At 39.9% G+C, this 15176-nt stretch overlaps 1 protein-coding gene across 1 annotated transcript in view; it reads right to left on the bottom strand.

Moving 5' to 3' along the window:
• The window catches only part of TACR1 (tachykinin receptor 1), a 165603-nt gene that overhangs the window by 62075 nt on the left and 88352 nt on the right, over positions 1-15176 (bottom strand). Inside the window, exon 2 of the mRNA XM_010988559.3 lies at positions 7425-7619. Within this exon, the coding sequence (XP_010986861.1) occupies positions 7425-7619 (195 nt within the window). The remainder of the gene's footprint in view (positions 1-7424; positions 7620-15176) is intronic.

The raw sequence follows: 15176 nt of genomic DNA, 5'->3' as shown, positions 1-15176 counted from the left end.
AGCTTCTACCCTATCCCAATTTGTTTGGAATTTATATTGGTTTTAAGTTGTGAGAAAGAAAAACATTTTTATGATTAGCCCAGAATTTTTCCAGAATATGTTTTATGGACAATATTTCTATGGGATGTTAACAGGGGTTAGTTAAAAGGAGAATTCTATGATCAAATAAATTTGGGAAACACAAGGTTTAAGAAAAACCATCAGATTTCTTTGCTGCAAAATTATCAGAGTAGAGCCTATTCATTACAATTTAATTTGAAATAGTTAAACACTGGAAGCAATCCAAATATACATCAATATCATGCCAGATAAACAATGTTTTTTCTATACAAAGGAATATTATGCAGCTATAAACAAAAATGAGAATGTTTGCTCTATACTGATGGGATATATCTGAAATAAATTGTTAGTGAGGAAAATAAGAATAGGGTGTATGATACTTTGTGTTAAGAAAGGAAACAAGTAGAATATATACTTAAACTTTTTTAGATAAGTATAAAGGAACTTTGGAAGGCTTACTAGGAACTAAAAACAGTGGTTAGAGGAAGAAATCACTTTCTGATTACCTTTTTACACTTCCCGGTTTTTAAACCACATGAATATATTACCTCAAAAAATAAATTAAAACAATTTTAAATGGAAAGGCTCTTAGAAGCTTCAGTATGTTAATGTATATAGTGACTCTCTAAGCTGGGGATAGCAGTGGGTTATGTGGTCACCCATTAACTCATTTGAGTTACAGAATCCTACAGATTTGGTGGTTGTCAGGTTTCCAAAGAAAGTTATGGGATAATCCTTACAGAACTGACATATGATCTGTAGCATATACCCTATACAAAATGTTAAATCCTTGGGTTTCTCTGTGTGTGTGTGTGTGTGTGTGTGTGTGTGATTTCTATTCTGCTTTTTATTGACCAATTCTATTCCCAGGACTGAGTGTTTTACTATTTGGAAGAGCAAGTTACTTCTTATCACTTTTTTGTTATTTTGCTGATATCAAAATTAACTGTTTTTGTTCAAACTCTTCTTGAATTATTTTTCATCCATTTACTCTTTCAAATGATTTGCTTTAACAGCTACCTAAACATACTTGTTGGAATAATTTGAGAAGAATTGATAGCTTTCCGGAATTATATAAAGATAGAAGGGTGTTTTCACCGTTTTTGGCTATGGTGAATACTGCTGCTATGAACACTGGTGTACAGATGAAAACTATGCATTCAGAGAAGGAGGACTGTTTCCCTACCCTTACGTGTTTTACAGGCCTTGGATCATGTGAAATAATATTTCTCAAATATTCTCTTATGCCATTCAGTAAAGTCTAAAATAGCATGATGTTTTTCATTCTCTCCATATAATTCCCATTTCTTAATTATTCTGTGTTTTTTTGGTTTCTGTTTAAAGGATATCTGTTAGTCACTTTATTTTCTCAAGGACTATTACTGATATAAGCTATTTTTTTGTTAATAGATACTACATTTTAACAAATTTATTTTTGACATTTACTGAGACAAAAATACGATACTTCCCTTTGGCCAATTAATTTGATAAAATATAGTAACAGTTTCCTAGTAACTTACTAATCTTATTTGCTGGAAAAGGTCATGCTCAGAAGCAAAACATTGCTATCTTAATAAAATTTTGAATTTTTTTGGTGAGTCTTGTATCTATATTTGTAAATGGAATTGGCCTGAAAGTTTACTTTCAGAGCTTCCTTTGTCAACTTTTTACATTTAAGTCCTATCAAATGTGTGTAATAAATTAGCAAGTTCTCCATAGAGTTCTGAACTCTTTAAGTGCTTATAGGATATTTGAAAGAAATTCTCTGCACATATTTTGATCCCCAGAGCCTTTTATAAATGTAATTCCTGAACAGTACTCTCATTCCTCCCCTCTCAAGCTGTATCCATGTGATTATTTACAGTTTCATAGAAAACCACCCATTTGATCTTACATCCCATTACCCGTTCAGGCCTGGATGTGCTTTCTCCCTTTCTTTCTCAGTAAGGTCAGCTACCTTTGGAAATTGATCGTGATAGTACAAAAGAATCCCAAACTGAGTGGTCCCATCTTTTTCAGGCTTACACTTCCACCTCCTAATTAGGTGTGCAGGATGTACTGCCCACGACAGCCCTTGTGGCTACGGCCTCCTCTTTGTCTCTATCTGCATAGTGTAGTGAAATTTCTGGCATTTGTAGGGCAACCTTCCTAGTTTCTGCATTAATGTAAGCTGCTGCTGCTTCTCCCTCTCCTCCTCCTCCTCCTCTCTCTCCTCTTGCTTCCCCTTCCCCTTCCCTTTCTTTTCCCATCCTCCTTCCTCCTCCCCCCTTCTTCCTCTTCTCCTTCTTCTTCTTTACTTTGTTCATTCTTTTTTTTTTTTCTTCTGGGAGTCAGGGTTAACCCTGACTTGTTTTTATGCTTGTTTGATGCTTGCTTTTAGGCTTGTTTTTATGCAACCATTTCCCCCTGACATGTCAATGCACTTTTCATTATTGGTTTAACTGCTTTCCATCAACAGCGGTGACAGTACCAGGAGTGCTGGGCTATATAAATGTAGTGGGTGTCGGGGAGGAGATTAATCACAGCAGCTAGCATAAACAATCCTGGAAACACAAACATGCTGGCACCCTTTTGGCCAAGGCCTGGAGTAGCTTGGCAAAGGAGACACACTTTTTTTTTCTTTCCCATTTGTGAAATAATCAAGAGTGTGGAAAACTGGGGAAGTAACACTGCAGATACTTTTTCTAATATTCTTTTTTCTTTCTTACTCTCTGTTGATTTTAAATTTTCATTATTATTAATGAAAGTAAAGAATATTTATAAATATAAAAATTTCAGCTAAGATGGTGGATCATGACATACAAAGGCTAAATAAAGACGAAGGCATGTATTTATAATCTTCTGTTACAATTGGTATTCATAGAGAATTACATTAGAGTTAATATATCCACATTCATATGCACTTCCACAAAATCTCCAGGTAAGTAGAGTCATGAGTGATGCTGTTTTCTGACATAGCTTGTTTTCCCAAGATGATTGGTAATATTTGGGATTCCAAACAGGCACCTCTTACTTTGTGCTAAAACTTTAACACAAAGTTACGCGCAAAGAAGTTTAACATAAAATGACATGTGACCAATATTAATAAATTATTCGGGGAAGCTGAAATCCCCCAGGCTTGTCTAAATCTCATTCTTTGGGATCTATTTCTCACTTTTAATCTTGCTACAGACTTTTTCATGGCCTTGTCGGTGAGGCCTCTGATAAAGAAATGTTGGCTCATTCGTCTTCCTTGTCCTCAGGGCATTGCCCTGCAACCTTCCAGGACCACTGCCTCTTGTTTAGCATCCTCAAGGGTGGGCTTGGATCCAAATAACTTTGAAAGCTATTTATTTGCATTTTGCAGTGCCAAATATTTCTTCTTTATTCTTTCATCTTTCTTTCACTGTGCTTTTTTTTTCTCCACTAGGAAGCGTCACTTTTGGTTACCCATGAAACTTTTCTTCCTCGTAAGTCAATGCTTCACCATTGTAAGACTTCCTAGGTAGTGTGAGTTTAACTAGGGCTGTCAAAGCTAAGCTACTGAGTTGCTGAAATTACAGCAGGACTCAATTACAAATTATGACAATATTGCATTAATAATGAGCTCAAGTCTCCACTTTCATGAGTGTTATGATTTTAGAATAACGTTCTGTAACTGCGGATGGTAGACGTAGACAGGGGATGGGCAGAGGACACTGAACCAGCAGGGAGCTAGGGATGTAGCTAGAAGCAGCCCACTTTGAAGTTTGCTGTTTTAGCTTCTTGGTCAGCTAAAAGAAATCATTGGAGTATTCAATTTTCAAAGAAGAGGATTAGTTAACAAACCTATTATTTACATATACACATATATATTCATATCAAATTGTAGAAACATGTTTAATGACATAAGAATTTGTTTATGATATAGTAAATGAATTCAGCAGATTATAAGATACATGCAAATGACTCAAATTATGAAGAAATTCAACCCCAATCCTAATAAGAGAAGTGCATTTTTAACTTTAGTGAGCAAAAGTTAAAAATCCTGACAATATAGTCTGTTGGTGAGGCTGTGGAAAAACAGAAATTTTCACACGTTGCTGGTGGGAATGTAAATGAGAACAATCCAATATGGAGGACAACTATAAAAATTTGACTTAGCTATTCCATTTTGGGGATTTTTATTTTATCAATGTATATTTCTAGCAGTCTATAAAGGTTCTCATTGTTCTATGTCTTCACCAAGAATACTAAATGCTTAATTTAATCCGACTACTTAACACTTGCTAGTCTAATGGGTGGACAGTAAGATCTCATTATGGTTTTAATTTGCATTTCACTGGTGACGAATAAAGTTGTGTGCCTCTTTATATATTAATTGGTTGTTTGGGTAGCTCTTTTGGTGAGGCACGTTCAAAACTTTTGCTCATTCTTTTATTGGATTGCCTTTCTTTTAAAAGTGCTTAATTTAATGCATGAATTAATAAAGAGTCAGTGATCAATGATCAGGATTAGAGGTTAACCGTGCAGCCAGAAGGCAAATGCAGCAATCCAAGACTTTTTATAAAACCTTTTTTTTTTTTTTTTTTGGAAGGGGAGGTAATTAGATTTATTTATTTATTTTTTAAATGGAGGGACTGGGGATTGAACCCAGGACCTCATGCATGCTAAGCATGCACTCTACCACTGAGCTATACCCTCCACCTATGAAACCTTTTTATGCAATTATCTGACACAAATTATGCATCTGGCAAATTGGGCCCAAGCATCCGCCCACCGCACTGTCTGCTGCCAGTCATCTGCCCATGTACCCAGATCAATGAATGACAACTAATAACTGTAGTTAACACTCTCTAGGCTCCTTTCAATGTGCATGACACTGAGCTAAGCACATATCTTATTTAGTCCTCTCAATACCTTTGTGTGGAAGGTACCATTAGGCTTAAAGGCTTAAATAACTGGACCATTATGACTCAACTGGAGAGTGATGTAGCCAGGTCCTCACATCATTCTCGATCCTTCATTTAATTCTATAGCCCGTCTTATCCTAATTATTACACTGCCTCAAAGTTTCCTTTTGGTTTCAAATTTGGAATTACTGTACACTGTGGAAATGGGAATCGTTAGTTCTAACAGAAGAGAATATAATTAAGTGCTTAGTTTAGAACTGGTAAAACTTGAATTCCCTAAAAAAATTATAAAGCATTATGACAGATACTGACAGAAATAAAATAGGTTTGCGTAGAGCTTCCACTTGGGTTTGTATCACAGACAATGTGTAAATGGTGAATGTAGACTCTTTCAAGTTACTACTGCATCTATAAACATTTTTACGACTTGACTATATATAATCAGATGCTCTTAATCCAGACTCTTTTTTTTTTTTTTTAGGTTAAAATCATGAAATAAACAATGATGGCAAACCAACCCATGCATCCAACAGCAGTTACCTTAAACACTTGAAAGGAAATAAGTCAGTCAAAAACATTGCATCTCAAAGGACTTTCTGATTATTAATAAGCATGAAACAGCAACATGCTTAAAAGTAAAACATTAAACACTACTGTTTCTTGGAGAAGATCCCAAAGATCAATGGGGAAATAAGTCTATATTTCCAAGTTACATTTTGAATTTGTTGGAAGACAAAAACTGTGCTGATTTGAAACAAAAAGTGCTGCAGAAAGGTGATCAGACTTTGAAAGATCATGAGAACTAAGAACTGAGCTATAGTCCATGAAGCTGATGGCAGTTTCTGAAGCAGTTTATATAATGAGCTTTAATTCATGGGGTGATTTTTTTCCCCACCTTTGGAGGGAAAATTCTGGCTTGAACATGTCCATGGGTCCTGTACAGCTTGTAAAGCTATGTTCTTTCTTCCAGTGCAACCCTGCTCAGGCTTGTAGTTTCATTTGAAAGAAAAATGTTCAATGTCTCCTAGGCTGAGCATTAATCCTCCCACTGCTTGAACAATTAATCCCATTGTCTACATCTGGAAGGCAAAGTCTGAGCCTTATGGATTGCTTTCTGTATACCTCTATGCGCAGCAGGCTTTTGGACCCTCAAATCTTGGGGACCACGGGTACAGTGTCTCGTTTTACCATTTAATAAGCTCAAAGGCCTGTAATGACTATACCGCTGCCTGATGGATTTGGTGCGATAATAGCATCACACCTTCTGGGCGGCATCTCCTAGCTTACAAGGTGAGAACACATTGTCTTGTCCGCTCCCCAGAACAGCTGTTTATGGGAGGCAGTGCTTGATCCTCTTCCATTCTAACAGTGAGGGGAGACTGTGACCTTGCCCTCAGTCACACAGCTGGTAACTTGGCATTCTCATAGTTAAAACCCAGATCTCCTGACTCTAACATCAGTGTTCTTTTACGATTCACTTAATGAACCCAAGATTGGACAATTATAGAGGACTTTCAAAAGGACCCACATTATCAACGTGCTCTGAGTCCAGACAATGGTTGGTAATATAAATGTCACATTGCTGCTCACTTGAACAGAACAAAACAAAGAATAAGCCACTTTAATATTGCCTCTAGGATAAGGAGTCTTGGAAGAAATTGCCAGGATACCTGTGAAAAACCCTCACTGTGATCAGTCAGGCCCCTGGAAGTGAAGCAGGCCTGCCCTGTGGGGGGGCCTGTGACTCCTAAGGTCTCAGTGTCCTGGCCTGGCCTTCCCATGCATTTCACATGTATATATCTTATTTTTCCAACTGTACAATCCTGGAAGTTGGCTGTTTTGGTTTTGTTTTCCCCAGAGACAGATCCAGAGACCAAGATTCAAGTGCAAATGACATATTTGGGAGAAGAAAGAAACACCAGTAGGGAGTGGGGCCAACAAAGGGCGTGTCATCGAGCCAGCTGCCACCAGGGTGACTGGCAATTAATCCCAAGAGTAAACCCCGAACACAGGAAAACACACACCCCAGAGACACCCCGCCTGAAGGGCGAGGGGGCTGGGGTATCCACACGCCAACTCCCAGCAGTCCTTGTTGAGAACTGCTGGGAGTGGGGGGGTCATTCCCTCACCCTCTGCCATGCTGTGCAAGAGGGCAAGGGGCCATTCCATAGGTTAAGAAAAAGTTCCCAGCAAAGGAATGCAGACACTGGCAGGCAAAGTTTCTGGCAAAACATATGAAGAATATGGACGTGCACCCAAATGGTATGCTATAACAGGACCCAGGTTTTACATGTTAAAAATTTTCATTCAAAGTCCAAAATAGTGTTTGGGACATAATGGTCCCCTGATAACTATGGGCACATTAACCTGATATTAGAGGGGTTGTGAGAAATGCTTACAGATACACATTAAATCCTAAGCAACAAAAGAACATGGAAAGAGAGAAGGAACAAGAAAGGACAGCGAAGGCCCTGGAGGGTTGTCTCTACTCACACTTTCTCATAAACCTTGTCGGGGTGATCTGGCCATTCGATCATGCACACCACTCTGCTGGGCATGGTCTCCGTGGTTGAGTAGTAGCCCTGCGGGAAGGCCAGCAGGAGAGCCAGGACCCAGATGACACAGATGACCACCTTGGTGGCTGTGGCTGACAGTCGGGGCTGGAGGGGGTGAATGATGGCCATGTACCTGGAACAGAGAAGAAGAGACAAAATTCCAATTTGGTCCCAAAATCTTCACTGGTGACCATGCGTTGCTCCTGCCCAATGAGAAGTTCCCCAGAAGCCCTTTGAGACCCGGTGAGTTTTACAGCTGTTTTCTTTGTCATATTCTGTCCTTAAGCTTTATGACTTCTATGGCATAAACACTGAAATCCATAAAGTTAGTCAGATTTTTTTCAGTATTTTAGAACCCATCTAGCAACACTCCAGGAGAGAAATTTTCATCATTAGAATACTCGTGCTAGGGACTTGATGCCCGAGTGTAGGTCGGTGGCTTACCATGAAGTCAGAAAACTAAGACCAATGCTGTAAATGTATTCAATATAAAGCATATCTTTATTCTTTTGGACTAAGGAATAATGGGGAGAGAAATAGTCATTTTTAAAGTCCTGGTGGGGCAATTTCAAAGGCCAGCAACCCTGTATGGGTCCATACAATTCAAAGGTAAGTCAGTGTGTATGAATGAGAAAGGAGTGGCCTGAAGCCAGTAAAAAACAATGGCTCCTGGAGAAATCTTCACCAATTCTTTGAATATAGCAAAGTTAATGTGTGGCTAACAACATGTGCTTCATGTACAGAAAGAGACTCTCTACTTCCTCAGACAGACGCAGCTGAGCACACCAAAGGCCAGGGTGGATGAAACCCCACTGCGGGAAAGGGGGAAGCAAAGTGAATGATGACTTCAGGCCCAGAGCCATTTCTCCATTTCTTACTTGGGATCGAGCACTGAATGGTGGCATCTGAATAAGTGTCCATGTCCAAATTTGTGTGCAGCCTCTGAGATTCAGCAGAGATTTTAGAATAAATATACCAATCATCATTTCATATCAGCTATAATCACATGAAGTCTGTCTTCTTCACTTAAAAAGTCCTCTGCCTTTTAAAACGCTAAGGTTAGTCCCGTCCCCTAACACCCCTGCCCCTAGCTGTCAAGGTGTGTGTTGGGCAGGAACCAAGCCGCCTGGGATCGGACACCCTTCTGGGGTGCTGCTCCCTTCCCCAACAATGTGAGGGGCTCTCCTGCCTGGGATCTTGTTCTCTGGAGGGTGCTGGGCTCAAAGTTGCCATGGTCAAGTGCCCCCACCCCACTGGCCTGGTTACAGGGTCCTCAAAGGAGGGGAGCTCCACCCCCTTTCCCATCCCTTCTGGATTTGTTACTGTCTTGCACTCTTAACATCTGCCAATAAAGATTGCTCACACTGAAAAATTTTTTTTCTTGCCAAGTTTATGTATCTATTCCTTAAAATATGCATTTTTTTCAGAGTAAGAATTATGTCTGATCCTGCCTTTGGTGTTTATTTTGTGACAAATCCTCAGACTCATGCATTTGATTCTCTGACATGCAGGTATTTCTGGCATCCATGGGACTGAACTGTCAAAGGAGACTTCAGAAATGAGCAGACAAATAGCACAGCTGTCAGCTGGCTCCACATAATTCCACATAATTCTTTTTTACAGTCTTTGGACACCTAGGATCTCTAAGGCAGGAACTAGGGTCAGGGTTACAAGCAAAGCAATTGCATTCAGTAAATGCACCTCAAATTCACTCTGGACACCTGCCATACCCAGAACACCGTGTTTCCTTCTGGACTCTGAGCTTCTAATTTCTCCAAGGAGAAAAGGCACATAAATATAAGCAGCCACAAAACATGACAGTAGGATATGTGGCCTCTAGCGTTAATCTGATAAATGCCTTGGAGCCTTAGAGAGGAGGCAGAGGTAATCAAGACTTGGAATGGCAGGTGGGCTATTGAAGTGTTTATAAGGCGGATGCTGGACTCGGTGAGCGTGCTGAGCATCCGGCTGGAAGGGCAGGAAGTATTTGAGACTCCTTCCCTTCTCCACGTTGTGATTAGACAAATAAATCTTCCCGGTGTTAGGAGCTTGATGGCTCCATTTTCACGAAGGCTTCCCTGATCGTCTGCTTCTCATCCTCAACTTCAGAACACATCTTCTTGCTGGGGACCTAGGTTTTTCTTCTCAGGTCTCTAACAGCGATGCCACTGAAGGTGTTCAGTGTATGAAGACTAAATGTTAGGATGCCTCAGGTCAGGCTTTACCTGTGTGATCAAAGCCCCTCCCACCCCAAAGGAACTCCCCCAGGATCTTTTCCTTCTGTCTCTTTTGGAAAGTGGGTATGTAGTCTTGAAGTAGGAGGGAGTGGAATCAGGAAGAGACTTGCAAAAGATACTATGGTGGAGGTGAGTAGTATTCTATCAATTTCTGGGTGTTTCATTGGTTAGTTGGTAGCTATAAAGTCTGTCACTCAACTGCCATCTACAGAGCATCAAAAGCGCAAAGACAACTCTCAAAATGTGGTAAATCAAGCACTGTCTGGCTACTTCTAAGAAGTCCAGTACACCACACACCTGATGACCGTCCATCCTTGGGGTGATATCCTGAAAAGAATTCTAAAAATCCTTGATTTCCCTCCTGGTTCAGCCCCTTTATTACTGTCTGATAGCAATGAAGTCTTGGCTTCCTTTCTAGTCATGGGGTGGTGGATAGGGGAACCCCAGAATCGGAGCCAGTGGAGTTGGATTTGTGCAACCACTGTTGTCTTCTTTCCAATTTGCCAAAGGTCTATACCTGGAAGGTCATGGCTAAAATCTCTTTGATCATTTCCTAGAGGCAAGTACTTGCTTTTACAAAGCTGAACGTGCAGCCATGAAGATGCTGGTGTCAGCCACCCACGAGCTCCTGCCTTCACTGTGGCTGTGCATTCTCAGGCTTCACAGGGATTTGGCGAGGATGCACAGGGGAGAATGTGGTAATTACATTGTCCCCTTTGGATATTACCTCAAATGCAAAATTTTAATTTACTTTTAACTCAGGATAAATGTCCAATATATTTAATAAATGTAACCCAGCACCCATCCTCATGCCTGAATTAGTGATACACCACTCAGAATCTACTGTGACTGGGGCTTAAGGGGGATTCCATCAGATATTGATGCTGCAGTTCCAAATGGGTGGCAGAAACCACATTTTATTTTTATTGCAAAAATGTAATTTGGGAGCGCATTTCAGTTCACACTGCTACTTCTTGAGTGTATGAACTATTTTAGTGACAGATGAAGGTACTGTGCACATAAAGCCAGAGAGAATAAAAAATACTGGCTTTAAAAAACATATATATTTTTATTGGTACAAAATAGAGCCATTTATAAATCTCCCTCCTCTCATTTCTCCCCTTTTTGCTTTCTTCTTTTTCTCCCTTGCAACTCTCACTTCTGCGGCTTGTGGGACATACTTCTTTCTTATTTGTTCAAAATTTAGCACCACTTGGATGTCTTGTCTGCAGATGGACACATATTTTCTTTCTTACCATTCATTCTTAGCTTGATTCCATTAACATACATTTTTATATTTATTCGCAACCATCCTGAACAATCCTGGCTTATTCGCTTGTAAGCTATCATAGAGCAAAGGCTGCAAGCCTCAGGAAATTACATTCAATAAATATTTATCGACCGCATTGTGCTCATGGGGCTAGAAGGCAGTCAATGAGATGTCTTTCTAGTTTATACATTAATCATCAGGCTGCCAGAGACAGGGGTCCGGAGGCTGTGTGAGAAGTGGATCACGTTCTCCATCGCAGGTTGTTTCAGTCCCACGGAGGGCCGCCAGCTCTGATTTGAATTGTATGTGGCCTCCCGGATGAAAACTTGAGCTACTGTTTTCCTCTCGCATGATTATGCTTTATAAAAAGAACTCTCCTTATAGTCCTCTAAGTCTAGCAAAATAGAAGGCTGCACAGTTTTTTTAAACATACAGTGAAACAGTCTTATCTTGAGAAAGAACTCCAATCTTCTGACACGCCGCAGTCTCCTCATAACGTACTTCTATACCAGCCCTAAGTCATTCGGCAAAGAGAGTGCCTTTCCTCTGCTGGGAGACCTGTCTCACCAGGCCTTCCTGCCATGCTTTCCCTCCAGTTCCATTCCCTGCTCTCCCTTATCCCTCAGCTCACTTCTCCCTGGGATGGTGCAAGTTTCTTTTAAGAGACACCATCTTCCTGGGTTCAAAAGACCAGGACGGGTGACAGCTGGGAGCAGGGCTGCTATAGTCTAGTTCAAGGGTCAGCACATTTTTTTCCTGTAAAAGGCCAAATAGTAAATATTTTAAGCTCTATGCCCTATACCATTTCTGTTGTCGCTACTCAAGCCTGCCTTTGTAGCATGAAAGCCGTCACAGACAAGGCAACTGCTGGGCATGACTGTGTGACTACGTACTTTTATTTACAAAAGTGCTAGTGACTGACTTGGCCCCTGGGCCACAGTTTGCTGATCTTTGGCCTAGTTTATGAGAATAGTAGAGCAGAAGGAATTAGAACGTAGGAGAACAAAGTGTTTTCTTCAGAAACATTCTTTACTTCTGCCAGACTGAGGACTCTAAGACTGAGGCTCACTGCGCAGATAAATCTTACAGCTCACGAGCAGTCAGCAGGGTGGTCTGTCACAAGCCATGACCGAGAAACCCACAAGAGTGGTCACTCAGCCCGGGATATTCTTCCTTCTCAGTCTCCTTTTGGCTGACTCCTACTTATGTTCAAGGCTTGGCCCAGTCATTGTGTCCTCGTGGCTGGATTAGGTGCCCCACATTTACTGCTGTGAGGATCTCTAAGTATGTGCCAACCACACTTCACTTTATTTATCTATTTGTGCATCTGTCTCTTCTCTCTTTATCCTCCACAGATTCTTTGAGGATAGCTGTTGTTGTGACTTACTCACGTTCGTTTACTTGGCTTCCTCAGTGTCTAAGCTAAAGTAAATACTCAATGAAATCTTAATTGAATAAGTGAATATGCAGATTTCTTGGCATAAAGCAGGGGCTCCATAAATGGTTATTGAATGCAAATACATGCAGGTGCTTAGCATGTGTGAGGCCCTGGGTTCAAATCCCAGTACCTCATCTAAAAATAAATAATAAAACCTAATGACATCTCCTAGCCCCCCCAAAATAACACAATAAATAAATTAATTTTAAAAAACTTTAAATAATAAAGCATAAAAAACTTAAAAAGAAAATACATGCAGCAGGGGAAATACATGCATATTACACATTTGTTTCTCACAGTCTGAATATAGGTGAGAATAATTATTGCTCAGTGTTTTCTGTCATACAGACATCTGGGGTCATTACTCATGAGGGACTTCACTGGATCTGGGTCTTCAGAATGTCCTAGTTCTTGACATTAAACCCTTAAATAAATTCTCAAAATATTTTTCAACTAACTTCTGCATTGACCAGTACGGGAAATGTACAAAACTCAGTCTTTCTACATGGTGTCACACTCTGGTTCTTCCTCTGAACAAGAGGTCACTTCAGTCTTTCTCATACTCCCCTCCCTTCCATTACAAAAGGCACACAGTCTTTCTCCCTGAAGACACTAACATTTCATTAGTTGAGGTTTTCTTCCAGGACATTTCTTTATTCATCAAAATCCAGTGACCTCATTTAGCCAAATCACTTGACCAGAAACTTTGTCTATTCAGCTAAGACTAAGTTCACAAACTATAACCAGAGAGGTCTTTGAGCAGCAAATAGAGAAGACCCAGCATTTACATACTGCTAAAGCATTTTGGTAATGGCAGGATCCCACATATTCTCATTGCTGGGTTATGCACAATTCTAAAAAGCACATGTTTTTTTGCCTCCAATTTCAATGTTGATTCATAACACTATCAGTGGACTCAGTTCCAAAAGTGCCAACTGACAGCAAGAGTTCAGTCAACAAGACCATAAAAAATGTATGCAAACACAAGTTGTGGTATATTTATACAATGGAATACTACTCAGCCATAAAAAAGAATAAAATAATGCCATTTGCAGCAACATGGATGGACCTAGAAATTGTCATTCTAAGTGAAATGAGCCAGAATGAGAAAGAAAAATATCATATGATATCACTTATATGTGAAATCTAAAAAAAAAAAAAAAAGACAAATGAACTTATTTGAAAAACAGAAACAGACTCACAGACATAGAAAACAAACTTATAGTTACCAGGGTGGAAGGCGGTGGGAAGGGATAAATTGGGAGGTTGAGATTTGCAGACACTAACTACTATATATAAGATAGATAAACAACAAGTTTGTACTATATAGCACATGGAACTATATTCAATATCTTGTAGTTACTTACGGTGAAAAAGAATATGAAAATGAATATATATATGTTCATGTATGACTGAAACATTGTGCTGTACACCCCAAATTGACACATTTTAAACTAACTATACTTCAATAAAAATATACATATTGGAAAAAAAAAAAGAAAAACAGAAACAGACTCAGACATAGAGAACAAACTTGTGGTTACCAGGAGGAAGGAGGGAGTGGGAGGGGATAAATTGGGCATTAGAGATTTGCAGATACTAACTGATATATACAATAGATATACAAGAGATAAACAGCAAGTTCACACTGTACATCACAGGAAACTATATTCGATATCTTGTAGTAAAAAAAACAAAAACAAAAAGCAAACAAACAAAAAGAAATGGATACAAAGACAGATGGAACCAAGAGCTTGTGACAATTTAGAGTAAATTGAAGGAGGGGATGTGGCTGACTATTGTCCAAGCTGTCCTATTTAAGTGTGATCAAAGGACTTATGTGTTTCAAAGATGATTCAGATATAAAGACTTCAGCCAGGGCTACCATAAAATTAGTTATGGTAACTAATATAACTAAGGCCTGAAATTAATTATGGGGAAAATGCAGTAAAGATCTAAACTAAATATAATATCCTAAGTGTTCTGAGGAGCAGCCGGGATGACAAAGTAGGAAGACTCTGAGCTCAACAACTTCCATGGGCACACCAAAATTAGAAGTACTTACAGAGCAACTATCTGTGAGAATGACTTGAAGATGAGCTGAAAAGATTTTCCACAACTAAATATACAAAGGAACCACAAGGAGACAGTGGGAGGGGCAAAGACATGGTATAGTCAAGGCCCACAACCCTGGGGAGGTGACCACAAACAGGAGGATAATCACAATTGCAAAGATTCTTCCCAAGGATGGAGAGGTCCAAGCCCCATGTAGGGGTCCCCAGCCCAGAGGTCTTTTGAGAAGATGAGTCCTCAGAACACATGGCTTTGAAGGCTACCCAAGCTTATAGCTCCCCGACTGTGGGATCAAAGGAACGAGCCTTGGGCTGGAATGGTAAACAAGTTATAAAAAGCTGCAGACTCAGAGGTGAGAAGGCTGGTTAGCCAATGACGGGTAAGATCCCCAGAGGGGGGCAACCTAAGACAGGCACAGCCACCTGAGTCCAAGAAGAATGTTGTTAAGCAGCTGTTTCTCATACATTCTGCTCTGATAAGCTGTAAGGCTCGCTCGCTGGTGCCAACACGAACATGATTTACCAAAACATAAAGGATCTTCTGAGCTTGAGCCGGACACTGCCTGTTAACCATTTCCCTTATCATTCTTTCCTATATAAGACTATGTAACTTCATAAAGCTTTAAAGTAGCCATTGGCTATCTCCATACACATACGGTGTGTATGTGTACAT

This window comes from Camelus dromedarius, chromosome 15 (genome assembly GCF_036321535.1).
Source record: "Camelus dromedarius isolate mCamDro1 chromosome 15, mCamDro1.pat, whole genome shotgun sequence".
NCBI classification, from domain to species: domain Eukaryota; kingdom Metazoa; phylum Chordata; class Mammalia; order Artiodactyla; family Camelidae; genus Camelus; species Camelus dromedarius.
Note: the sequence above shows the minus strand (reverse complement) of the source record. Positions and strands in the feature narration are given on the sequence as shown.